Raw genomic sequence first — 25,778 nt, forward strand, 5'->3', positions numbered from 1 at the left:
TAGTATAGCCTTACCGGTATCGATAAAGCCTCACGTGATTTGGTACGGAAAAGTCAAGCACGACCTGCAACACCCGCAGCTCAACGAAAGGAGTGTGAGAACGACGCCTGGACAATCGATCAACCATTCCAGGCGGTTTATAAACATGGCAAAAACACCAAATGGACTACCCAAGAGGGGAGTGTCCAATAACCAAGGCCCAGCAGAGATCACCGTCGAGTCATTGCAACTGCACCTTAAACCGAATAACTCACCCCAATTCATCTCGAAGGGTCTCCACCAGCTGCGTCAAGTCGCTCAATCTGCTGCTTCACAAACTTCGTCCAAAGGACAGGCGAACTTACAGGTTCTTACGGCGTATCTTGAGGCGTCGGAGGGGTTGAAGGATGTCTTTACGATCTGGACGAATGCGCAGCAGTATGCACACCAAGCGCTGTACTCATTGTGCCCGCTCGCCGTCACAGCAATCCTGAAAGCTTTCTCAAAGGTTGCGAGTACGCAGAGTCATGGTACAGCTATTATCAGAGAAGTCATCGCTACGCACATGAAGTCCATTTACCGCAACATCACGTCAAATCGACCAGCGCTCATGGTTCCGACACTCAAGCTCTTGACAGAGATGTCTGGGTATGGAGGTGGGATTTTGATTGTGGAGGTGTATGGCGCGTTCGATCTGGGGTTGAAGAGTTTGTCGAAGTTGCTGAATATGAGGAAGGCGGATACGGAGGATAAGGATGAACGACAACATTCTACGAGTGAGGAGGATGAGCCGTCACGGAAGAGGAAGAGGACGGATCAGGAGCGTCCGAAGAGGGCGCCGGCGGATGTGAGGACGATGTTTACGAGGCTGCTGTTGGCGTATTTGAGGCTTACGCCTAAGTCTATCAAGACTGAGGTTTTGGCACAGAGGACGATTATGTCCGCGCTCTTCAAAGGGCTGTATATGGATGAGCCGGAGCTTGTGAGGGATGTACTGGAGTGTTTCGCGACGAACGTGGTTCTCGACAAGGAAGTTCCCAAGAACATCAAAGTCGGCTTCTTCAATGAGTGGATGTTGGGACAGGTTGTACAGTTGTATGGACGTGTCGAGGGTGTACAGAATGCGGATGGGAGCGTGACGACTGTCCCGGACATGGCGCACCAGTTTTTGATGTTGTTGTGTACGAAACCTGGTGTTGGAGTTTGTTTCGAGGATGCGGGGTGGTATACCCCTTCTCTGGCTTCCGACTCGACAACGTCAGGGAAGCGAGTGTTGAAGCTTCATAACAAGATTCTCTCCGGTTTTGTGCTTTCTCTGCGGCCGAGTGACGATGTCCTGCAGCAGGATTTGTTGTTGGAGATGTTTAGGGTATGTCCGGAGTTGGTCGCGCATTGGACCCTGAACACTATGATCTCGTTCGAACCTAAGTTGAGTTCGGGATGGATTGCTGGTGCGTCCCTATTGGCTGCTATCGTCGATTTGCCGATTCCACAGACTGGGACGGGTGTCGAGGAGGGGTTGTTGCCTGATCTCGGGAGAGTGGTGGAGAACGTCCTTCCAGCACCTTTGACGAAAGCGGTTTTAACGAAGGCTCTGGGCCATGAGTCGAGTCTTGTGAGATGCTTTGCGGCGAGGATGTTGACGGGTTCATTGAGGAAGTTGCAGAGGGTTATGGTGTACTACAATGAACGCTTCTCTGGGTCCAAGGGCTGGAGAGACTTTGAGTATGAACTCGTGGAAACAGTTTCGAGACGTGTGCCTGATGTGCAGACGGTGTTGCAGATGCTCAAGACCACGAGCGGATCAGGATCGGCGAGTTTGTTGATGGAGAGTGTTTTGAGGCTATTTGCTGCATATCTCGAGGTTCTGCCCGATTTTGCACTGGCGACAAAGATGGATGTCGGTATCAATGCCGTCAGGGAAATGTTGAATGAGGAACGGAGCACGCCGTTGTATGTCGTCCAGCAACTCCATGCTCTCAACGTCCTCAGCCGCGTCCCCGATTTAAAGTGGTGGTCCAAATCAGGTTCATCGCAGAGTATCTTCGCTCTGTTGATCAAGATCTATCTCGGGATTCCTCACGAACAGGTGAAGGATCTCATTGCGGGTATCTTGAGACAGTTGGTCGGTGCGACGATGGTGTTCCAGACTATGACGGTTATGCAGCCGCTCGATGCATTACTGGAGACGCTCGCGAAGGTGAAGGATGGGAAGGGTAAGGATGCTGTTGTTGCGTATGTCGAGGACTGTGTTGCGAGATGTATGCAGAAGCCGTATCAGTATCTCGATGAAGCTGCGAAGCTTACTGTTGAGGCGTTGAAGAGCGCTGAGAGCAAAGCACAGGAAGGAGCGTTGGCCAAATTAGTTAGAAGGGATAAGGAGAGGGGCGTATGCACGAGTCCGTTGGTTGTGACATTGTTTGACCAGTTTGGGTTCCTGAGGAAGAATGAAGGAGTCAAGAGTGAGGAGAAGGGCGCAGTTTCTGGATTCGTGGCCACATATGTGCAGAAGTTGGTTCTCTTGGGTGAGAATGTGGATGTTGCAATGGTGTTGTGTGAGCGGACGCTTGGGGGTGATGAGTGGACGGGTGTCTTTGAGACGGCCCTGAAGGGTTTGAAGGAAGTGGGTGTCAAGGAGTCGCCAACAAACGGTGCGGGTGCACAGGATTCGGAGGATTTGGGTATGCTACAGGCGATCATTGCTAAGACTACGGTTTATGGCGGGGACGTCAAGCCTGCGTTTACATCGCTTGCTCGCCGCCTACATGCTTTAAGAGCATACCCTGCCAAGTTCAAGGAAGCGAAAACTGCGTTGGTGTCTGATCACTACTTCTCCGAGCTATTCTTATCGACGGCCGCACCAGGTAGTCCGGCCTTCTCGACTGAGCTTGTTGATGTGCTGAAAGAGTTCTACAGCGAGAGTGACCGTGAGGTCCTGCAGTCATTGTTTGCGACTATGGAAAGGCTGGCTGGAAGCGTGTGGTCTGGCGAGACAGTTGTGTATGGTGCTGAGCAGATGAGATACATCCTCAGTGCTACTACTCATATTTGGACCACGAAGCAAAGAGCGGGATTATTGAAGTTGGCTGTGGCAAGAATTGATGCAACTGCAGTTGAGGATGCTCATTTGGAGTTTGCCGGCACGCTGCTTCAGTTCAACGACTATAGCAAGACCGTGTCTGCGTCCGAGGTGAATGTCCTGGTCAAGTTTGCTGGACAAGGTTCGGCTAGCTATATCTCGGCATTGGCGGAATATTATGTCTCGTGGTCTGCGGCTGCCTCATCCGATGCTTTGCAACAAATTGAAGTCCCTGGCGACCTTTTGACGGCACTCGATGAAAGCAAGACTGCCTTGGTCAAGGCCCTTTTGAGAGGACGTAAGGACAAGCACGAGGAGTTGTCCACCTCAATTACGCAGAATGGAATGGACGCCACCAACAAGCATCTTCTTGCCGTGTTTGAGACTGTGCTTGACGATGCCTCTGTGAACACCAATGAATCTGCGGTGCGATACAGTTGGGTCGAAAGTATTTCTCCCGCACTGAAGGCGGCTTTGGAGAAGGTTGTTCGTGCTTCCGTCGACCATTTGTTCGACGCGTTCTTGGCGGGCAACACTGATGAGCAAGATTGTCATGTTCTGTGCAAGGCTATTGATCTTTCACCTTCCCTTGACCGGGTTGAGAAGATCAAGTTGGTCTTGGGCCAGGACAGACCAAGTTTGTTGACTGCAAGCTTTGTCAAGGTCCTACGGGCTTTGCGGGAGGGCGTTATTGAGCGTGACGTCCGGTCGTCATTGGCTGGTTGGTACAACACTGTCGCCAAACGCTTAACTCGTCGCTTCGCCGAGGATGATGTCTTGTCTGACGAAGTTCTCGACTTTCTTACGGAGATGGACATCTTCCTTCGCGGTACCAAGGTTCCCTTTGCATCTACCATCCATCGTGGTTTGCTCGATCCCGTTGTTGAGGCTGGTTTGAGGAATCACATCACCGTCCTTCCCGTGATGAAATTCTTGACAACCGTGGTTTTCGATGCTTCACTCGACATGCTTACGGTGACGAGGGCTTCTGCCATTGTCCTCAACAATGCCAGGAGCCCACTTTCTGTGTCTGGTACTGGTCAGGAGCAGGCCATCGAAGAAGCATTGAAGCAGGAAACCGCGTTGCTCTTGCACCGCCTCTTTGTGTTGGATCCTCTTAGGCTTTACAACGCAGCAGTGGTTGACAACCTCTTGCGGATGTACAAGGGATCTACCTCATTCATGGATATGCTCATTTTGGATATTTTGATGGGCTATGAGCAGGAGCAGGCGCAGAGCATCACTGCCCGCTTTGGAGAATGGGTTGTTACTGAGTTGGAATCGGAGACTTTTACCGACGGTGCTACTCAGACGGCGCCCAGGGTGGTTATCTGCGAAGAGACGGCGTTGCGGAGTATCCTTAACTTCCCGATTCAGATTGACCGTCCTTCGAAGGATAATATGCAGTCACGAGCTGATTGTGAGAGGTTTGTGGAGAAGTCGCGTCAGCAGACTTCGGAGATCATCTATGATCCTCTGTTCATGTTGCCCGTCATTGCGTCATACATGAGGAAAGCCGAGCAGTCCTTGGAGCTGAGACGCCTTGTAGAAAGTCATGCCTACGGTTACGTTGTTGCTGCTTTATCTTCCAGCGAGGCTTCGGTACGTTCCATGGCTTTGCACATCCTCGCAGACTTCGATGGACGCCTTGACGATGCGATGATTCGCGAAAGACACCAACTCAAGGTCCTTTTGTCATCTCTTAAGAACGCTCTCCCTGAGGTTGAGGACGAGCCCGTCCAGCTCGCTTCTGTGGTCGCTGTCTTCCTTGCGCTGTCCGTCCAGATCGTCGCCAACCCAGGCCACTTCCTCTACGAGAAGTTGAACCGCTTCCTCTTGCAGAGACCTGCCCTTGATCTTGACGATATCCCGATGTTCTACACTTTGATGAACTCGGCGGATAATTACCAGAAGGAGGTCAACTGGCTTCTGAGGGTGTTGGTAGCAGGGTTGAAGACCAGCAAGGACTTCTACCTTTACCGCCGCCGCCATGTCATTGAGCTCTGTCTTGGTTTGTACAGATCGTCTGTGATTACGCAGGTTACAAAGACTCGTGTGCTGGAGTTGTTATGGACTGCAGCGGGCATTCCCGGAGTTAATACATCTCTTGTTACGAAGTTCGGAGCCCTGGGGTGGTTGCAGCAGCATGAAGCATTTGAGGATGAGACTCAGGAGTCGTCGCAGGACCTTATGTGGTCTAGACTTGGTACGAGGTTGGTGGTTGCGTCTGATAAAGATCAGCTATCTCGATGGTCTCGAATCGGCGTTCGTTCGATCCTTCAGGCATTCGAACCAACGATTATATAACTTACAAATACCAATGCATCTGAACAACTTATACTAGGATAGTAGCTATCTGATAGAGGAACAAAGCGCTATATAATTCATGCCCCGCCACGGGTCTTGAGTATCTGTACTGACTCAAATAGTCGTCACGTAGTTTGCTCCAGCCCTTTGCTCTATGGCTTCTTGGTGTTGGGTACACACACTTCTCAGCCCACCGCTGGTGCATTCTGGAGTCACCTGACAGCTCAGTGTGGAAAGTCATATCCATGACATTCCCCCCCTGCACGGCAACGATGTCCGTTGATTCACCACCGGCGTTTGCAACCTCAGAAATGGTATCATGGTCTTCTTAGCCAGCCTCACAAGAGCCTTAGAGCCTTTGACTCGATGTGCTCATGCTTTGGATGGTTCTTCGTCTGGAAGAATCTCTACGTCTCCAGTCTCTTGTACCTTGATGCCTTTCTTAACCTTCACCCCGTCCTTCGCGAGAATATCTTCTAGGGTAATACGGTCATCTGAGAAGATTCTTAGGTGATCTGCAATTAAATGTCTAGCAGAATACATCAGCCTGGTACTGTGGAAGCTGTAAATTATTGTATACCTGTTTTCGCAGCCTGGGCATGTGATGAGAACAGTGCCGCTATGATATGCTTGTTTTGATATGTGATGTGATGAGCGGTTGGAGCACCTGTCAACCTGTTAGCCCGAGCGGTAAGAAGAACCTTCTCAGCATACGTTTTGCACGTAAAAGTCAACTCATACTTCGGCACGATTCGTCCCAGTTCTTGTGCTCTTACACCTCCATCCCCAGGAGGCACCGTCGCATTCCACCTGCACTGTTGCAAAATGCGACTTGGGCCGGGCACAAGGGCACGTATGGATGGTACTCCTGCCTTCCAAGCAATTGCCATAGCTGATCTGAACGCTGGTCTCATCATGGGTGTCGTCGGTGGTGTTGCGGCTTCTTGCAATGTAACGTTGACTTTGGTACGTGCCGGATTCGGAACCAGGCACGAGTTGCGCGTCGGATCTGACCTGGCACACAGAACCGGCGAAACGTCTGCCAGAGAAAACAAATCACCAACGTTCTCGCTGCGAACCGGCGACCTCAATTAAGATGGAGGACGTTCCATGGGAGGAAAAGAAGCATCTGTGCTATGGAATTGATTTCCTGCTTCATCTTTCGAAATCTCCGTTAGCGGAGAGACCTGAGCGTCTTGCGCCGAATGTAGACTGGATGGGTGCGGAAGCGCTGAGGCCGGAACGTGGTATGCGGCGTCAGAACTCTGAGCAAAGTGATCGCGTTGCACGTGCACCTCGCGAAGAGGTCAAGTTCACTCCGCGCGTGTCCAAGGCCGAAGACATCGTCCTTGGTCCGCCGAAGCTTGCGTTCGCATCTTCATCAACAACTTCGCGCTACGTTAGGGCCGACAGAATAGGCGAGGATGGATATGCCAGAGGAACCACCGAGGAAGTGGAAGGATCCGGCAAATCGGTGCGAAACCAAGCCGGTCGTGAGAAGAACGGTCGCGGACCAAGACAGCCTCAGGGACCTAGGGAAGAAGAAGAAGGATGGGTACCAGTAGCACGTACTCCACGCAAGAGTTTTGGTGCTGAAGATAAGGAACGCCCGAGAGGTGAACGTGGAGCTTCGTTCCGCGACAAGGAGAGGGTTGAGCCACGAGAACGCGAGTACAGGATCGAGCGCGAGCCAAGAGGACCTCGCGAATATACCAGAGAAAGACGCCGAAGTAATAATGGCGATAACAAGTATGCAGGCAACAACGATGAGCCCAATTGGAGGTCAGCCAGAGAAGGCCAATCTGACTCCAAGTATCGACGAAACGAACCAGAATGGATGGATGAACCTGTTGATGTTACTGAAGGTTCTATGCCGGCGCACCATTCTGCACAAGAATTCCAAGCCTGGAAGGAGGCTATGAAAGCGAAGCAAAGAGGAGACGCACCATCGCAGCACCCTGATGAACAGAGACCCCTTGACACGCCCGCCAGAGAAAGCGCATCGGCTGGCACGAACTCATTTGGAGATCTGGGATTCTTCGGTGGTATGGGCGAACCTACAAAGCCAGGCAGCATGCTCTCCTTGAACGAGCCTGCGATGACACCCTCACTTGGAAAGGCTAGTGTATCGAGACCGCCGGGATTCCCTGAATCCGAGTTTGCCGCTCCTACTCCTTCTATGACTGCTGCAGTACCTGCGACGGGAAGAGCATCCCGATTCACCAGATTCTTTGGTGCACCTGTTGCTCAGGAAGCTCCTTCGCCTGTAGTATCCGCGGCATCTCCAGCGGCGCCGTCGGCGCCAGCACTTAATCCGTTTGAGAACTTGCTCAATGCCAGCTTGCAACGTGCAGAGCCTGAGGCTGCCAGCTCGAGACCTCCACCTGGGTTTGGAGGGTCGGCTGCGGCCCCCGCTCCTGGTCACACTGGTAAGCCTAGCGAGGATGTTGCTGGCTTCAATCGTATTATGCAAATGTTGGGTGCTTCTAAGCCTGCACAGTCTCCACAGATGCAGCACCGCCAGCCGGTCCAGCAGGAGCAACGTGAGCAGCGTAAGCAGCGTAAGCAGCGTTCGAGCGATCAGCCTGCTCAATCCCCCGTTTTTGCTGATCCTGCTATCATGTCAGCAGGCAGGGATGTCGGGCCACAGCGCGGTGCACCGGGACACCCCGAACCCGTCGACCCGAAGTCAAAGCAGGATTTCTTCATGTCTTTGATGTCTGGACCGCCTAAGCAACATGCTGCGGCTCCTCCTCCCGGTTTCGGTGGACAACCCACCCCCCAACAGCGCCCTATCTCTCCCGTTAAGGAAGCCCCCAGAGGACCTTTCCATGATGCACCCATTCCTCCTTCGCCCTTTAGACAGCAATCTCGCTTACAACAGAGGCGCCAAGATATGGAATCACCTGCTGTCCGCCACGAGCAGCTGGCTGCCCGCGGCGAACCTGAACAGCATTCCCAACAGCCACTTCAGAGGCAGTTTATGCCGCCTCCGCCTGGGTTTATCCCCGAGGGAATGGGACCCATGCCCCCATTCATGCGTGATGGACCCCCTGGTGTTCCTGGTCCAATGGGACCTCTTCCTCCTGGCATGAACTTCAATGGACCACCACCCCCTATGGGTTTCCCTGGAGCACCCTTTTCCCCGCCGATTCCGGGACAACAGATGCCCTTCCCTTTCCCGCCTGGGCAGGTTCCGCCTGGCCGTATCCCTGAAGGATTCCCTATGCCCCCGCCTGGGATGTTCAGTCCTGGTATGATGAGCCCCGTTGGTATCGCTAGCCCGGTATCTCTGGCTAGTCCCCCGCCTATGGGCGCGTTTCCTGCGCCCGGGTTCCCTTTCGGAGTCCCCCCGCCGCATATGATGAAGCAGATGGAGGAGCGTCGTCATGCCGGGAAGCAGTGATATGTGTTGGGGCATTTTCGCACATAATTACTGGATATAAAATTACAAAAGGAGGTTTGCGATTGACATGTTTGGAATTTATATGGAATGACGTTCGTTTGAAGAATACGTCTATTTCAACAGCAGCTCGAATATGAGAATATAATTCATTCGCACCCCGATTTTGTTCGCAAGTATGATTATGACAAGGCCTCCATTATACGCCGACCGCCTCTTGTAGATTGCCGTGCTGCTCAGTCGCCTGTCCAGTCTTCGTGTCCACCCCTTCGTGCGCTTTCGCGTCATCTTTCCCTCCGTTGACCGCCTCAGCTGCCGCGAACGCTTGCTCAAAATCGGCAATAATGTCATTGATATGCTCATATCCCACGCTAACCCTAATCAAATCCTTACTCACACCAGCACTCCTCTGCTCCTCATCGCTCAACTGCTGATGCGTTGTGAAGGCAGGTGCGATAACGAGCGTTTTAGCATCACCCACATTCGCGAGGTGACTTGCGAGCTTGAGGTTATCCACGGCCTTCTTTCCTGCGTCGATCGCACCTTTGACGCCGAAGGAGAGGACGGAGCCGAAGTGGTTTTCGCGAAGGTAGGTTTTTGCTAGGTCATGGGAGGGGTGGGAAGGGAGGCCTGGGTAGCTTACCCAGGACACGGAGGGGTGAGTTGAGAGGTGTTGTGCTAACGCGAGGGCGTTGGCGTTTTGTCGTTCAACTCGGAGGGATAGGGTCTCCACTGTAAAGGTATATGGTCAGCTCGTTGGCGGCGTGAGAAACAGAGGGGACGCAGGTTACGCACATCCTTGTAGCAGCAAAAATGCTCCGAATGGATTCAACGCCGGTCCAAGATCCCTCAATACTTCACAGCGCACTGCCGTAGCGAACGCAGCTGGACCCGCAACATCTGCAAACACAGCCCCATGATACCCAGGACTCGGCTCCGTCAACTGCGGGAACTTCTTCCCCTGTTTCTTCCAGTCAAACTTTCCTGAGTCGACGATGACACCCGCGATTGTCGTACCGTGACCTCCAATCCATTTCGTGGCGGAATGAACGACGATGTCGGCGCCGTGGTCGATGGGACGGACGAGGTAGCCGCCTGCGCCGAAGGTGTTGTCGACTATGAGGGGGATGCCCGCTTCGTGTGCTACGTCTGCCAGCTTCCGAAGGTCTGCGATGTTATAGCGGGGGTTTCCGATACTTTCTACGTAGACTGCTTTCGTCTTCTCGTCGATCAAACCTCTGATCTCCTCGATTTCGTCGTAAGACTTGTCGAAAGAAGAGCGATCGGGGTGGGACCATTTGACGGCGATTCCAAGGCGTGGGAGAAGCACGTTGAATTGGTTGACGGTTCCGCCGTAGAGGTTTGTTGTAGAAACGATGTTGTCGCCGGCGCTCGCTATGGTTGAGATGGACATGAATTGGGCGGCTTGGCCGGAAGATGCTGCAACGGCCGCGACACCTAAAGAAAAGAAGAGTGGTCAGCACAAACAAAACTTCATTATCTTCGAAGATCGATGGATCTGTAGATATCGGGTACCTCCTTCAAGTGCCGCAATGCGCTTCTCAAACACGTCTACCGTGGGATTCATGATGCGCGAGTAGATATTCCCCGGCGTCCGTAACGCAAATAGATCCGCCGCATGGTCCGAGTCGCGAAAAACATAGCTGGTGGTTGCATAGATTGGTACTGCTCTGGAGAGGGTGGTTGGGTCCGGCTCTTGTCCGGCGTGAAGTTGGAGGGTCTCAAAATGTGTGGAGTTGAACGTTGAAGTCATTGCGACGGTGGTACTTGTAATCAGGCAGATGGGTTCAGAGCTGGGATTTATATACTTTGGGGATATTTACCATCTTCGTAGATCCCGCAGAAATCCTGATACATGTGACTCGACCATATCCCCGGGCCGAGCGGTTGCGACATTTCGTCGGTTGATTGCGTGAGACTTCGAAGGTGGGGTCTCAAACCTGATCGTGATAGCGGGGTAAGCTTAAGCTCCAAACGCACCCAAGAGTGCTGATTCCTGACACAGGAACACAGGAAAGGACGACCTGACCAATGCCGAGCGTATGAAGGGACGTAAACTGATGTTCCTTCCTGACATGTAACCTGGATGTATATGTTTATTTGTGACGGAATTCGTCATCAATCCTGCAGCGATGGCCGAGCGGTCTAAGGCGTCGGATTCAAGCGTAATAAGCTTTCCCTAGCAGGAAATCCCGATCTCGAAAGAGGCGGGGGTTCAAATCCCCCTCGCTGCACGCTTTTCCCCGTTTTGTCCACTTTCGCATCAGGTTGCTCCCATTGAGCAAGGTGTCAGTGACAACGACGACAATCCCCTTGCCCTTAATCTTTTGTTTGATTTCCAAGACGATCCTGCGCGGTTTTGTCGCCTATTTATCGCACAGGCATAGACGTGCTTCCGTGAGACACCAGCTGCGTACATGGACGCGTGGGCACCGTAGTAATACGTCGCCACCATAAGATTCGGAATTCTCGATACTCAACAGCAAACAAACCGTTGCGTTCATACGAATCGCCAGCTGTGCTCATTTAACCGGCATCTACTCTCGCCTTCAATCAGCTCTACTCGTACGTCACGCCCCTGCGCTCAACGTACACCTCTACCGATCCAAAGTCTCGACACCCCTCGAGACACAGCGTTCGGTAAACAAACGACCTGCAGCAGCCTCGTCTTCGATCGCGCTCACCTAACGGACTGGTGGCCAACCGAAGACAACAGAGGCCTGTACGTCGTCAACCCTTCCTTGCATGACCTCGACTCCCACCGCGCTCTTCCATGCCTTTTACGCCCGCGATGCGGATGCGTTTCGATCATTGCTCTCCGCGGAGGGCAGGATGGGAACCGCCATAGCGCCTTCGGTCGCGAAGTTGCGCTCGAAGAAATCCGAAGCTGATATTGTTAATCGGAGGGATGGACAGGGGAGGACGGTGTTGCACTTGGCGGCGTCAACGGCGGGATCGGTGGAATATCTGAAGGCGTTAATTGAGAGCCCGTCCATTGACCCGACGATGCAAGATGGTGAATCTGGATGGACGGCGTTGCATCGTGCTCTATACTCGGGTAACGTCGATGCTGCCCGTTTCATCCTGCGCCACCACTCCTGGCGGGACCTTATCAGAGTTAAAGATAATGAAGGGAACACGGCCTTTGACGTGTTGAACTCGACAGTTGCCGGTACTAACCCATATACCTACCCTTTGGGTGCTTCTCGTTACCTCGGTGAAGGATTGCAAGGGACTGAGGTATTGACCTGGGGTACCAACGCGAATCATACCCTCGGTTTCGCCGATGGAGATGACCGCGCCTATCCTGAACGCGTCGTCCTCACTCCCCAATCCTCCGAAAACCTCCCCGCCATCCGCAAATTTCGCACGCCCAAAATCCGCTCAGTCGAGATCTCCAAACTCCATACCGCAATTCTAACAACCGACAACGAATCCAACCTCTACATCTGCGGTTTCGGAAACGGCGGCCGCCTCGGTCTCGGTTCCGGTAATAGGACCCAATTCACTCCCAAACAAGTGCGCGGTATCCCCGCTGTGGCATCCGTTGCTCTGGGGTTGGACCACACCATCGCCGTAACACAATCAGGGGATATCTACACATGGGGCTCAAACCGCTACGGTCAGCTCGGGTACGCACTCGAACCCTCCCCTGACGCTCGGAAAGACGAGGAACCCGTCCAAACCACACCCAAGAGGATCTTGGTTCCGTTTAAGAGGGAGAGGGTGTATGGTTGTGCAGCGAGTCGGATACATAGTGCCGCGTGGACAGAAATGGGGTTATGGACCTGGGGACGCAATGAGGGACAACTTGGGTATCCGAAGGATAAGGATGAGTCGAGCGCTATGGTGCCAAGACGTGTTTCGTCATTACCTACGTCCGGGAGGATTAGGCAACTTATTGCGATTGATCGTGCGACGGTGTGTTTGTTGGATAACGGGGAGGTGTGGGTGTACGCCAACTACGCCTACTTCCGTTGGTCTACGAATGATTGGAACAAGGGTTTCACCGATAGATTCGGGGATACTGCGATTTTCCGTCCGACGCAGCACATCTCTGAGGAGAATAGTAATGCTGTTGTGAAGATTACTGCGGGGAATAATATGGTCTGTGCAGTCACTGCCGGAGGTGATATCTGGGGAATGGAAGTTCCGTCTCCTGGTGATGGCGGTAAACCTGGACGGAATGTTCGGCAGCAGAAGATTTGGTCGATGCATAAACGGCATATGGCTGCACGGGACGTGGCTGTGGGTCAGGATGGTACGATCGTCTTGTGCACGGAGAGTGGGAGTGTTTGGACGCGTGTTGCGAGACGTGGTGGTGCGAAGGGCGGAAAGGATTGGAAGTTTTCGAGGGTTGGTGGGGTACAGCGGGTTGTTGAGATTAGGGCGTCGAGTAACGGCTCTTTCGCTGCTATTCGGGCGGATGTGGAGCCTGGAACTATTCAGATTGATGCGGAGACGCTGGGGGATGATATGCTGAGATTACTGTCTTGGGGTCCGGGGTTGTTCCCGGATGAGGAGGAAGATGAGAAGCATCCGGACAATAGGAGTGAGGTTGCTGGGAGCGACGTGGATATTGAGGAAGATGATCGACAACCGAAGTGGTGGGCGAATGCGCTTGAGCTACTTAGTAAGCCGGAGTTTGAGGATGAGTGGGATGCGGGGGTTGGTGATGGTGATGTGGTGTTTGTGGTTGGGGAAAAGGAAGTGCATGCTCACCAGGTTGTGCTTGCGGCAAGGTCGCCTGCTTTACGGGATTTGTTGCTTGAGAACGGGAAGGTTAATGGTGTCAAGGTGGATCGGAGCGATTCGAGGAAGGTACGGCTTGTGCTTGATGAGGAGCTCGCTCATTTGAGGGCACTCGTGATTCTGCTTCATTACGTCTACACCGGTACCCTTCTCACGGTGTGGAACTCCGTCAAGGCACTTCCACCACATATCGCCCAGACGAAGCAGAACGTCAAGCAGCTTGCTATTGCGTTCAAGCTGAAGGCTCTTTCAAGCGCGCTGGCTTCTCCGTTCCATCAACTACCCAAGCCCACTCTGTCAGAAGATTTCATAGATCTTCTTGAGAACAAGACTTTCAAGCCCTGTGGGGATCTGAGGATATGTCTGAAAGACACGGAGGTTTTGTGTCACTCCGTGATCATGTGTGCTCGATCACCGTTCTTCGCTGCCATGTATGGCGCTGGAGCTGAATGGCTCACCGAGCGAAGAGACGACAGGGGCGAGGTCAACGTTGACATGAAGCACATCTCTTGGAGGGTCTTTGAACTGGTATTGCAGTGTATCTACGGTGATGCTGGTGTAGAGATCTTCGATGAAATCGAGACGGAGACTTTGGATGATTTCCTTGATTTCGTTGTCGAGGTAATCGCTGTCGCTTCTGAGTTGCTCATGGAAAAGTTGAAGGAAGTCTGTGAGGTTGCATTGCGGAGGTATGTGTCGACGAGAACCGTGGGCAATATTCTTGCGGACGCGGATGTGTATGCTGCCGATAGGTTGAAGGATACGTCGCTTCAGTACACTTGTTTGAACGCGGAAGCAATGCTGGAAGCTAGGTTGCTGGATGAATGGGATGATGAGATTGTGGAGGAACTGCAAGAGCAGTTGAAGGAGATGCAACTGGCGCGTATGCCTGTTACCAAGGGCGAGCGTCAATTGAAGGATCTGCTGACAAGACATCCCGAGCTCGCTACGGAAGCTGAAAAGCGGAAGGAGGAAAGCACCACTTCGCTGTTGACTGGCAACTTCGTTGAAGAGTCATCTTTGCCGTCACCTTCACCGAGCTTCGGTTCATACATGTCCCCGCCAAACTCATTCACAGGGCGCAGAGGTTCGGAGATGAAGTTGCGGAACAGGCGGAAGTCGTCGCACAAAGGCACACCCGGCTCCGCTGGACCAAGTCCTGAGATGAGACCGGTGAACAAGAGCGATGACTTGATGTTCGAGATGGATGAAGAGGATATTGGACCTTCTGTGGCTACTACACGGCGGCCTTCTGTACAGCCAGATAATGTCTGGCGTGATGCGAAGGGAAAGCCGGTGGCGGGTGACAATGACATGATTTCGCCGACTTCTGAAGTTCCGGACAGGTTCTCCTCGCTGTCAATCAGCGCACCGAAAAATAATGGAAAGACGTTCGAGCGCGAAGGACCTGTATGGGGTTCGATGACGACACCGCAGAAGGATAAGACTGATCTCAGGACCATCCTGGTATCATCCGAACGCAAACAGTCGACTCCGGCAGTGCCCTCCCCCTCCTCATCCTCTGTTTCCGTCCCGAAGATGTCACAAAAGGAGCGAAAGAAACAAGCTCAGGCAGGTCTGGTGGCACAGATGGCTGCTACTCAAGTCGAGGTCCCGAAGCCGTGGGAAAGTCCTGCAGCGAAGCCGACGTGGAGTATGCCGCCGCCTACGCCTTCAACGCCGATGAACACGATGAGGGATATCATGGCGAGTGAGGGTGTACGCAGGTCTCCGAGCCCGGCTTTGAGTCCTGCTACGGTTCAGCCTCCGAGTGTTGGCGGGGCACCTTCGCCTTTGGGTAGTTTGCCGAATGGTCGCTCCGTGTCGTCGCCGGCGATGCCCCAGCTTACGCCGGCGCGAGCACGATCGTCACCAGTTGTTCAGCCGGCACCTTCCCCGCAATTGATGCGTGCGCAGACTGTGCAGCAACCGTCGACGTCGCGGCCCTCCTTACAGCCCCAACAACCCCGGTCTGTGTCTTTCTCGACTCCTTCATCCAGCTCAAGGCCCACGAAGCTTCAGCCTCAGTCCATTCAGTTCCAGCCGAAGCCCAAACAGCTTTCCACCTTTTCTCTGTCGGAGATCATTGAGCAACAGCAATTTGAGCAAGACTACATCAAGGGTAAAGTAGAAAAGAGAAGCTTAAAGGAGATTCAAGAAGAAGAGGCCTTCAATGCATGGTGGGCAGCTGAATCTGCACGAGTGCAAGCTGCGGAGGACGCGGATCTGGCAGCTGCTTTGGCCATTGCCCAAGGTAGTGGACCGAGGGATGGTGGTGGGAAAGGAAAGGGCAAGGGGAGGGGTGGAGGAAGAGGCGGAGGTAGGGGTGGACGAGGCGGCGGCTCTAATAGAGGGAGGTCGAGGAGTGATGGGGTTGTTACGGCCGGAGGGAGTGGGCAGTAGAGGCTTAGCTGGGCTATATATCTTGATGGGCTTGCAATTGCCTTAATACGAACGGCGATATATTGATAATCCCATTCAGCTGAGGCACTTCAGAGCAACCCACTGAGCGTACGGCGGTAACCTTGGTTTCATAGCACAGACCTGCACGGTGATGCACCTGGCCAGATGGAGGCAATTCAAAACATTTGTACGCGGAAGCAGAAAACCAACCAACGACAGCAACAACCAGCCCTCCGTCCTCGCCCTTCCGTCGATCAGCCTGTCCTTTCAGCAGCATACACCCGGGGCAAATCATGTCGTTCACGCCAACTCGCCCGAACGACGATATTCCAGTCTTTGGTTCTGTCAGTCCGCTAAAACCTGTCTTCAAACTTCCACCTGGATACACTCCTCCTCAACCGCAGAAGACAGCTGCTCAAAAGCCGCCTGCATCGGATTTGAGAAAGGTCGCTCTTGCTGGGGCTTCGACGGCGCGGGAGGTGGATGGATCTGGGTTTAGGGATCCACAAAAATCCTCTCAACCGCCTCATCATCAGCTGCAGAGACATAATGGAGGACATCAGCAGGGGCAGAGTAAGCATGATAAAGCAGCCCAGCTCCTGGGGCAGCCATCAAGGCCGAGTTACCGTCCTCCTCAGCAGGGCCATCAACAGAGACCGCACCACCAGCAACAATATCACCAGAAGCCGCAAAACCACCAAATTTTAGGCAGGTTCTGGTATTGAGGTTGCTGCTGCTGCTGCTGCTGCTGCTGCTGCTGCTGCTGCTGCTGCTGCTGCTGCTGCTGCTGCTGGTTTTGGTGGTGATGCACCTTTTTCGACAAGTTGAATGCACAAAAAGCTAAGGCGGAGAGGAAGCAGAACCTGCCTCCAGTGGAGGAGAAGAGAATTGAGCGAGTTATCCAAGGCCCATACAGACCTACCGCAACCAACATGGACGACGATATATTCGGCCCTATGCCCGTGAATGCACCTCAATGGCAACAAGCAAAGCATGCAGTACAGCAAGTGAGGGATGTGAGCCGTCCTAACCCTCCTCCACAGGGCCCACCGAGGACTGTTCAGCCCCCTGGGCCGAGTGTTATGGCCACGCCGTTCAAGACTCCTGGCCGGAGCTTGCTCCCGCCTACGACGGCACGCAAGACCCAGGTTGGTGCTACGCCGTTTGGTGTACCCAGGAACAGATCACCACAGCGTACACTCCCACCACCAAAATTCGCTGGTTGGGATGATCGGCATACAGTAGTCCAGGGTTCGTCGGCTAGTGAGCCAACCGTCTACCTGGACCCCGCGAAAACACAGGAGTCAATCAGGAATCTGCTGGAGGGTACGTTCGTGGGAACGAGTGATGAGATTGAGGAAGAGGAGACGGATGCGGGTGGGTATATCGAGGGTTTGGTCGGTGTAAGGTTGATGAGTCATCAAGTTAAGGGATTGGCGTGGTTACAGTCCAGGGAGAAGGGAGGGAAGGGGAAGAAGTATGGTGGGATGTTGGCTGATGACATGGGTCTTGGGAAAACTGTGCAGACACTGGCGCTGGTGACCTCGAATCAACGCCCAAAGTCGGATAAGTATGAGGATAATGAGGTGAAGGGGACGCTTGTCATTGCTCCACTGGCGCTGATCAGGCAGTGGGAAAGCGAAGTCAAGAAGAAGACGAAGCTAAGCGTTTACGTCCATCACGGCCCCAATCGCGTCAAGGAGTGGCAACATCTAAAAAAGTACGACGTCGTCATCACAACCTACCAAGTCATCGTCTCCGAATGGCCAGACGGCGGAAAAGCCGACGGAGTCTTCGGGGTGAAGTGGTGGCGCGTCGTTCTTGACGAAGCACAGACAATCAAGAATAAAACCTCGAAGAGTGCGCAAGGTTGCTGCGCGCTGAGAGCGGTTAATCGGTGGTGTCTTACGGGAACTCCGTTGCAGAATACGGTGGATGAGTTGTATTCGTTGTTGAAGTTTTTGAGGATTGAGCCGCTTTGTGATTGGGCTGAGTGGAAGGATCAGATTGCTAGGCCGATTAAGGAGGGGAAGGGAGGGATCGCGATGAAGCGGATTCAGGTTATTCTCAAGGCTTGTATGTTGAGGCGAACGAAGGAGGTCCTCACAAAAGCTGCTGGGGAAAACTCAATGCTCAAATTACCGAAAAGGAGGGTCAAGTACGTCGTCTGCGATTTCGGAGCGGAGGAGAGAGCGTTCTATGAGCGCCTCGAGCAACGAACCGACAAGACATTGAGCAAGATGTCAAAGAACGGTGAGATGGGGAAGAATTACACAAATATTCTGTGTTTGCTGTTGAGGCTGCGTCAAGCATGTAACCACCCCGATTTGGTACAGAAGAGCTTGAAGAACGATAAGGAGGCGTTGAGTTTGAGTTCGCAGGGGAGTAAGCCCATTGTGGAGGATAAGGCTGCGGACGAGCTTGCTGATTTGTTTGGTGGGATCTCGGTTGGTGGAACGGAAGCGTTGAAGAGGTGTGAGGTCTGTTTCATCGAGTTGTCGAGGGAGGAGACGAAGAGTGGGTGTGTTCGTTGCAAAGAGTGTGACGCGGACGTCCATGCTCGCATCCTCTCCGCACCCTTGTCGAACGAGCCTTCGTATGCGGAGCTGGTCATGAGTACGAAGATTCGACGAATGATGAGGATTCTGCGAGATGAGGAGGAGGGGGAGGATGAGGACGATGAGATTGTTGCAGGACCGGTGAGGAAGACGATTATTTTCTCGCAGTTCACGACCATGTTGGATTTGGTTGAGCCGTTTTTGAAGGCGGAGAAGATTGGATTTTCGAGGTATGATGGATCGATGCCGAATCACCTTCGCGAGCAGAGTCTTGATCGTCTCAGAACGAATCCCAGCACCCAAGTCCTCCTCTGCAGTTTAAAGTGTGGAGCGCTCGGATTGAACTTGACAGCGGCAAGCCGCGTGATTCTGTTGGACGTTTGGTGGAACCCCGCAATCGAAGAACAATCCATCGATCGCGTCCACCGCATTGGACAAACCCGCAACGTCATCGTCCACAAACTCACAATCCGCAACACAGTCGAAGAGCGTATCGTGATGCTCCAGGACAAGAAGCGTGAGATGAGCAGGAGTGCGCTTGGGGATGGACCGAAGGGGGCGAAGGTTAATGCGAATAAATTGAGTATGACGGATATTCTGTATTTGTTTAAGAGGGAGAGTGAGGTTTTGGATGATAATTAGAGGGATGTTTGGGATGTAGGGAGGGAGAGGTTGGGGTACGACTTCGACACAATGCATTGTTTTTGGCGTTTGGATGCATCTAGAGGATAATGGTCACTTCGTTCGTTAATGCCAGAGTTTCTATCTCTTTCCTTGTCTTACACGAACGATTCGGTACCTAAGCTCAGGGCTTCATGAAACATTTAATCGCTTTGCCCACATGTCTTTAAGCTTCGTCTGCCAACGCAGCTCATGATCAGACCTATAGCTACAGCAGCTGAGAACTGCCCACGGTACCTAATGTTCTTCGGAAAGCCGCCTTTGAACCCAGGCAATATCTGCCGAGCTCATATTACAGCATCTGACTTGCCGCTGCTTCCGTGTTCCACCAAATGCACCCCGCCGTCACAAGCGAGGAAACAGGCAGCCGAGATCATGAGAGCACATGATCCATTGATCAACAATAAAAGGGACTGCTCAGCAGGTTCTTACTCGAGTAATACATACCAAAATGCCGGGTGCTACAATCCCTCCCTTCCCTGACGACATCCCAACTCTCCCGCTCCTCCTCATCGAATGGAACAAACTCCTCCTTCCCCACGGGGACCACACCGGCGACGACGAAAGATCCCGTCTGTACCAAGCCTGTCATGACCTAGGCTTTTTTTACCTCAAGGGATTACCAGTCGATCCAGACCCTATGTTCGATCTGGCGGATCAGTTCTTCGCATGTTCGCAGGAGGAGAAGGATCGGTATGAGATGGGGACTGATGGGAGTATGGCAAACCGTCTATGTCGAAGAATGAAGCTGATGACGAATTTGACAGATTATTTTGGTTATAAGAAGTCTGGGGCGTATTTTGTTGATAAGCAAGGTTCGCCGGATCGTACAGAGTTCCTCAACGTATACCTGGACCCCGATATAGTTCTCGCCTTGAAGGGTGCGGGCTGACACACAGGAATAGATTTCCAAAGACAATATCTTCTGCTCGGGGTCTGTTTCGCGTGAGGAACCACGAGCTGTGGAAGGGCATCGCCGATCCGTGAAGACGTTTATGGAAGGGTGTCATTCAGTTGCACGCGAGGTCCTTAAGGTGTTGAGTCAGCAGTTGCAGCTGAAAGAGAACTACCTGCTGGATCTACACAAGTTTGATGAAGCTAGTGGGGATCAGGTAAGGCTCACGCATTCGTTGGCTCCAGTGGATGATGACGCCTCTTCTGCACCGAATGTCGGAGCGCACAGTATGTCAAAGGTTCGTCAGCTCTGCTTAAACCAGCTAACAAGAGTGTGCAGCTGACTTTGGATCCGTAACTGTCCTCTTCAACCGCCTCGGTGGTCTCCAAGTTCTCACGCCAAAAGCAGGTGAATGGAAATATGTGAAACCACTTCCCGGCCACGCCATCATCAACCTAGGCGATGCCCTAGTCAAAATGACAGGTAACTTACGCTTCTGTCCTCTCCTCTCCTTGCACTAACTTTACCAAGGAAACCTCCTCCGGTCCAACATCCACCGCGTCGTCCCCCCACCCGGCCCCCAACGCTCCTCCAACCGCGAATCTATCGTTTATTTCTGCCGTCCCAATAATCACATTCGACTCGCTCCCATTCCCTCTCCGCTGGTAGCTACAGAACCAAGGGATACGAAGAGGGTGGATGAGTATCCGACGAGTGAGGAGTGGATTAAGGAGAGGGTTACGAGTAGGTTGCAGAAGAGTTATAAGGTACATATAGCAACATCAGGGAGGTGAAGGGATGACTAATTGGGTGCTATAGGGTGAGGAGTCGTATGAGATGACGAAGGGGACTTCAACAGATTTCAAGTGGTGAGAAGGTCGGAGGAGGGTAGTGGATGCACGTGCACATAGGATTTATGACCTTATGTCGCTCGCTGATGATGACATCGAGAATTTATCCTACCATACAAACCGTTTACCGAGTCCAGATCACTTGTTCCGGTTCACCGTAAGGCCCGTTTACTTTCGAAGGGATTCGGCCCGCTACCGCCTAGCGCTTCGTGCGTTATGCGTTTCTGACACGAGACCTGCCGGAACCCAACAAGCATGAACTAACGCCAACTGTCCCCACCGACACGAGAGCGGTGGGGAGACCGTGGAGGACAGCATGGCGGACGACGAAGCGCAGCAAGACCTCTGCACCTGAATGGCCATTGCCTCCTTCAGACCGCAACATCCCTGCCGTTCGAAGGACCTCGCTCTACTTACTTCGCCAATATCTGCCTCGTGATGATGCAGCGGCCGCTCGCCAAATAGAGAAAGAGTTTAACAGGATTTTAGACGCGGAAAGAATTCAGTTGAGGGCCCTCAAGGCAAGCAGGAATCCGGTGGACCATAGTTCAGAGCAGCGCCGACTCCTCCTGCTACCCAAGATGCAGAAGTTACCGGGGATCGAGTCGAGAAACGGAGGATGACAGACCTTGAGAGGGAGAATGAGGCTCTAAAGGAACAAGTAACTGCCTTGAAGAATGCCCTTCGACGTACCTAGGGAGTTGTGAATCGCGGATCTGTACGTTGTAGCTTGTGATCCGTGGGCGAGTCGATTATGTGGTCAGGCTACTCGTTTATCCCTTTTGTACTAATATTGATAAGAGAACAAGTTAAATGAAAGTTCTTGGCTATGTATTTCACTGCGTTCATATGTAGCTTTGAAGCTCCCACTGGCTTGCTCTGCTCCCGGTGATGCAAAATTTCTTCGCACGACTCCAGGAAAGCACTTCACGAAAGAGCGTAGACAATCCCCTACTTCTGACGCCTTTCCAATTGTGACATCCATCAAAAGCTTGAACTTGGCTGGGTGTTTTGATACTCAATGTTTAGGTTGGGCTGAACATCCAAAAGCTGTAAATGTCACTTTCGAGGAGATCGATGGTTGTACTATATGAACGATTGATGATGCAAAGCCTCCCGCTACTCCCCCTCCACTCGATGAGACTTTCGACAAGTACATCGAATTGGCTTTGAAGGATGATCCCCACAATGAGCCTAACCAATTCAAGATAAAACTGATAGTACAACGTCTATTTCCGGGCGCCGGAATCGATGCTAAATACATTCGTGAGAGGATACGAGCAACAATGAAGGAGCGGGACCCGGATTGGACACCATCGCCAAGAGTCGTCGAACCCAAGCCGTACAAGGCAGTGGAGCTCACTCTCCACGAAGCAGTGGATATCGATCACGTCAACAAAGAGTTGGACAACCTGGTCGACGCAGCCTTCCGATTCCAACATGAAAAAGTACTAACTGCCTCTCACCTGCTCCGAGCGTTGAATGTTTTGTGTCCGGACTGCGGTTACACTGTCGATCATGTGGTGAAAAGGGTCTGGACGCGGCGTTACGAATTGGCTGGGAAGGACTCCAGTTTGAAAGTTAACGTCCGCCGCCGGCGTATAAGACGTGACAATTCACGCACCGCCATTACGTTTTGTTTCAAGGAGAACCTCCTGCAACCGAGGAGGAGAGGAGAGGAGTGCGTCTGCCAAGCATCACTAGGGTCCTAAGAGACATGAGCAGAAAAACCAGCAGATCATGCACTCCAGAACAGTCAACATCGCCTTCAATCGACCTGCCTTTACGTCATCCCGAGCAAGTCTTCACAGAACCCGATTCTCCTGCTCAATCTGCTCCAGCGGATTATAGCGTGAGATCAGAACTTGCAATTGCACAGAGCGATTACACGTCCGAGGAAGAAGAAGCAAGTTATATGATGCAACGCAAGCCAGTCGTGCATGACCTGAGGCAGGATGGCTTGGTGATCCCGGACCCAATTTTCGACGCTTATCTCCAAATCGCACTCAAGCAAGATGAGGAACGAAACTAAACGAGCAGCTTAAGAAGGGTCGCAATCGACCCGACCCAACAGCATCCGAATCATCAAGTCACAGTCCTCTCAGCCTAGGCGGAAACCTTATAGACGCACGAGGACAGTCGCGTAAACACCGGTACCATCCAGCACACACGCCTCCGACATCCCAAGATCTCGCAAACGCACGCATTCAGAAATCTTCGCGGAGAGTTCAGCTTGTCCACCCGCCAGAGTTCAGGACATTCACGAACGCGCAGCAAGAGACGCAACCTACCGAGGGTAGTGATTCTTATTCATACGAGCCCGATAGGGGGAGGTTCGCAGGGCGGAGGGCAAGGTATCAGGGATGGTGAGTGTCATATTCAAAAAAGTAATGAGCATATAGAGAGGAGCAACATGAGAGCATAATAGTGAAATTGTAAAACGCATGAGCATATGAAGGATTGCCGGTTGAAGTCACTGCATATATTCGTTGTCGATTGTACCCAAGGGGAAGATATCATAGAAATACATTTTCATTCATACTGACACATAAGCCATATGCCCTCAGGATATCCCTATCATACACCCCATATATGACTTTACTCCTTTCCAAAAACCTCCTCAAAGTCGGTCAAAACCAACCTATACCTAACATTATCGTTCGTCTTAAGCCTCGTAACCGCCTCCCCACAGCCCTCCTCGCTGACCTTAACCCTCTGCACCCACGTCTTAACACCCTTCCTCACCGCCAAATCCAACATCTCCAAACACTCCTTCTTGGATCCGATATGGGAACCACCGATATGGGCCGCGTTCGACATGAGATCCATTGCGTTGAATTGGGGGAGATCTTGGTCGGGGAGACCGAGGTTTGTGTAGAAGCCGTCGACGGTGAGGAGGGAGAGGAGGGTTTGGAGGGGGATGTGGGAGGAGATGTCGATGGTTGACAAAATGACGTCAAGCTCCGGGATGCCCTCCTCCCACTTGTCCTTGGAGGTATCGACAAAGTGTGCAGCGCCCATCTTCTTCGCGTCCGCCTCCTTGGAGGGGGAGTGCGAGAATGCGTAGACCTCGGCACCGAGGGCAGATGCGAACATGACTCCGAAGTGGCCCAGACCACCGATACCGACGATTCCGACCTTCTTGTTCTTGCACCCCTCGACGATACCGTGGCGAACGAGTGGGGAGTAGACGGTGAGTCCACCACACAACATGGGCGCAACAACTTCAGACTCCAACTCCTTGGGGATGGGGAAGATGAACTGCTCGTGACCACGGACGTGGGAGGCGTATCCACCATAAGTCTTGGATCCGTCGTCGTATTTGGCGTTGTAAGTGTCGACCTGCTTAGCGCAGTAGTTCTCGTTGTCGGTTTTGCAGCGGTTACAGTCCATGCAAGACCAGATCTGTGCACCGGCACCGACGCGGTCACCGACCTTGATGCTCTTCACCTTCTCTCCGACACGAATGGCAGTACCGACGATCTCGTGTCCGGGAACAACAGGGTAATCAGCTGCGCCCCAACCAGAGGTAATGGTGTGGACATCTGATCCGCAGACACCACAGTGGGAGACCTTGATGTCGACGTCGTAGGGGCCGAAAGGCTTGACGGTGTAAGAAGCCTTGCGGAATTTGTTCCAGCCTTCGGCGGAGTCGACCATGAAGCCGGAGAATTGGTCTTGAGAGGACATTGTTGGTTGTTCTGGGTTGTTTAGTTGATGTAGGTCTTGGTTGTGGTGGACCTTGTGGGTTACGTCGAGGGTATTTATGGTCGAGGATCGGTCAGCGAGGAGAGCGGAGGAGGCGTGACGTCGAGGATCGGCGCGCACGAGACGGCGGCATTGCGCGCGCTCGGTTAGTAAGCCTTCATTCAGGCTGAACACCGTCGAACGAATTGATTTGTAATGAAAACGGTATGACGAGCATCTTCTGGGGCTAGAGTCCAGGACGGCCTAGGCGTGCGGGTGGGACGGGGAAAGGCGCTAGGGGAGGCAGAATCGCCGAACCAATTGGGCGGCTAAAACGAGTTTGGGACTAGGGAACCGTTCAACGTATGACCTGTTCGCCGTCACACGTTGCGGATATCGCGGAACGTTTTGCTCACTCTGTCTTGCCGACAGCCGCGGAGCTTCAGGTGGCCGCGGATCAGACGAAAGCCTAAAGCTTAAGGGGGGCGGCGAGGCGTATGACCGTGCGTGCGGCCGTTGACAGCGGAATTACTGCTCACGTTGCGAACATCAGCGATCAGTCAAACACTACTAATCAAGACACTGAGCAGCGAAAGCTTCCTGTACTTAGCCCGAGTGTGCTCAGGACAACTTGGTTAACGGTGACGTGGTGAGAGGACTCCGAGGGATTCCGCATGTCTCGTACGTGACGGAAAGCTGCTCACTCCAGCACAGTTAGGTAGGAGACGAAAAAGTCCCCTGCCTCTGTCTTGGACTTTATTGACTATGCGCAGGTAACAGGTACCCAAGAGGAGATCACAACGAATACGGGAAGGTTCACAAAGGCCCCACCGCCACTCGCAAACGTCAATCGTGATTCCAATCGCGGATGAACGCTTTCATCTAACGCGAGTAGGTGCCCGACTCATAGCGATAGCGGACGCCCCATGTTTAACTGCTATGTTCTTGAACCTCACAATATTGGCACGAGGAAGGCAGAGGAAGAATAACCCAGTAGGTTATTTATTTATCCGTTAAACACATAGTCCCAATAAACCAAAGAGCGTCCATAAAACATCACCATCTCAACTTCTGCTGTGCGCGGCGAGTCGTGCGGAGGATCTCGTCTTCGATCTCGGTGGGAATTGGCGGAGCATTTGAGTGCAAGACCGAGAAGAGAGTG

At 52.7% G+C, this 25,778-nt stretch overlaps 10 protein-coding genes and 1 non-coding gene across 11 annotated transcripts; 8 read left to right on the forward strand and 3 right to left on the reverse strand.

Moving 5' to 3' along the window:
- Window positions 1-145: 145 nt before the first annotated feature.
- On the forward strand, window positions 146-5,365 carry SAICODRAFT_22400 (uncharacterized protein; the record flags this gene model as incomplete). The annotated part of the gene is made up of 1 exon (XM_019166564.1): window positions 146-5,365. One exon carries the CDS (start codon window positions 146-148, stop codon window positions 5,363-5,365), a length of 5,220 nt encoding a protein of 1,739 aa, XP_019027075.1.
- Window positions 4,982-5,773, reverse strand: SAICODRAFT_99067 (uncharacterized protein). The gene has a single exon (XM_019172176.1). It carries the CDS (start codon window positions 5,610-5,612, stop codon window positions 5,394-5,396), a length of 219 nt encoding a protein of 72 aa, XP_019027076.1. The 5' UTR covers window positions 5,613-5,773; the 3' UTR covers window positions 4,982-5,393.
- Window positions 5,774-6,190: 417 nt separating this feature from the next.
- On the forward strand, window positions 6,191-8,901 carry SAICODRAFT_68376 (uncharacterized protein; the record flags this gene model as incomplete). Its single annotated transcript, XM_019170376.1, has 2 exons — window positions 6,191-6,331; window positions 6,462-8,901. The coding sequence occupies 2 exons, from the start codon at window positions 6,191-6,193 to the stop codon at window positions 8,769-8,771; spliced, it is 2,451 nt and encodes an 816-aa protein (XP_019027077.1). The 3' UTR covers window positions 8,772-8,901.
- Window positions 8,902-8,967: 66 nt separating this feature from the next.
- On the reverse strand, window positions 8,968-10,542 carry SAICODRAFT_51099 (lyase; the record flags this gene model as incomplete). The annotated part of the gene is made up of 3 exons (XM_019169033.1): window positions 8,968-9,500; window positions 9,564-10,226; window positions 10,305-10,542. The coding sequence occupies 3 exons, from the start codon at window positions 10,540-10,542 to the stop codon at window positions 8,968-8,970; spliced, it is 1,434 nt and encodes a 477-aa protein (XP_019027078.1).
- A 373-nt stretch (window positions 10,543-10,915) lies between these two features.
- Window positions 10,916-11,023, forward strand: SAICODRAFT_t5. Its single transcript has one exon. It is a non-coding gene; the product is annotated as a tRNA-Leu (tRNA).
- A 511-nt stretch (window positions 11,024-11,534) lies between these two features.
- On the forward strand, window positions 11,535-15,944 carry SAICODRAFT_22403 (uncharacterized protein; the record flags this gene model as incomplete). The annotated part of the gene is made up of 1 exon (XM_019166565.1): window positions 11,535-15,944. One exon carries the CDS (start codon window positions 11,535-11,537, stop codon window positions 15,942-15,944), a length of 4,410 nt encoding a protein of 1,469 aa, XP_019027079.1.
- Window positions 15,945-16,110: 166 nt separating this feature from the next.
- SAICODRAFT_99135 (uncharacterized protein) lies at window positions 16,111-16,743 on the forward strand. The gene has a single exon (XM_019172177.1). It carries the CDS (start codon window positions 16,238-16,240, stop codon window positions 16,667-16,669), a length of 432 nt encoding a protein of 143 aa, XP_019027080.1. The 5' UTR covers window positions 16,111-16,237; the 3' UTR covers window positions 16,670-16,743.
- Window positions 16,744-18,157: 1,414 nt separating this feature from the next.
- SAICODRAFT_28304 (uncharacterized protein) lies at window positions 18,158-19,261 on the forward strand. Its single transcript, XM_019167111.1, has one exon. The coding sequence runs from the start codon at window positions 18,185-18,187 to the stop codon at window positions 19,142-19,144; it is 960 nt and encodes a 319-aa protein (XP_019027081.1). The 5' UTR covers window positions 18,158-18,184; the 3' UTR covers window positions 19,145-19,261.
- Window positions 19,262-19,523: 262 nt separating this feature from the next.
- SAICODRAFT_28305 (Clavaminate synthase-like protein) lies at window positions 19,524-20,952 on the forward strand (the record flags this gene model as incomplete). The annotated part of the gene is made up of 6 exons (XM_019167112.1): window positions 19,524-19,899; window positions 19,951-20,027; window positions 20,089-20,365; window positions 20,418-20,561; window positions 20,610-20,845; window positions 20,898-20,952. The coding sequence occupies exons 1-6, from the start codon at window positions 19,635-19,637 to the stop codon at window positions 20,949-20,951; spliced, it is 1,053 nt and encodes a 350-aa protein (XP_019027082.1). The 5' UTR covers window positions 19,524-19,634.
- A 1,263-nt stretch (window positions 20,953-22,215) lies between these two features.
- Window positions 22,216-22,961, forward strand: SAICODRAFT_22406 (uncharacterized protein; the record flags this gene model as incomplete). Its single annotated transcript, XM_019166566.1, has 2 exons — window positions 22,216-22,610; window positions 22,667-22,961. 2 exons carry the CDS (start codon window positions 22,216-22,218, stop codon window positions 22,959-22,961), a joined length of 690 nt encoding a protein of 229 aa, XP_019027083.1.
- A 499-nt stretch (window positions 22,962-23,460) lies between these two features.
- On the reverse strand, window positions 23,461-24,607 carry SAICODRAFT_28307 (GroES-like protein). The gene has a single exon (XM_019167113.1). The coding sequence runs from the start codon at window positions 24,587-24,589 to the stop codon at window positions 23,528-23,530; it is 1,062 nt and encodes a 353-aa protein (XP_019027084.1). The 5' UTR covers window positions 24,590-24,607; the 3' UTR covers window positions 23,461-23,527.
- Window positions 24,608-25,778: the final 1,171 nt, after the last annotated feature.

This window comes from Saitoella complicata, assembly GCF_001661265.1.
Source record: "Saitoella complicata NRRL Y-17804 unplaced genomic scaffold SAICOscaffold_1, whole genome shotgun sequence".
In the NCBI taxonomy this organism is placed as follows: domain Eukaryota; kingdom Fungi; phylum Ascomycota; class Saitoellomycetes; order Saitoellales; family Saitoellaceae; genus Saitoella; species Saitoella complicata.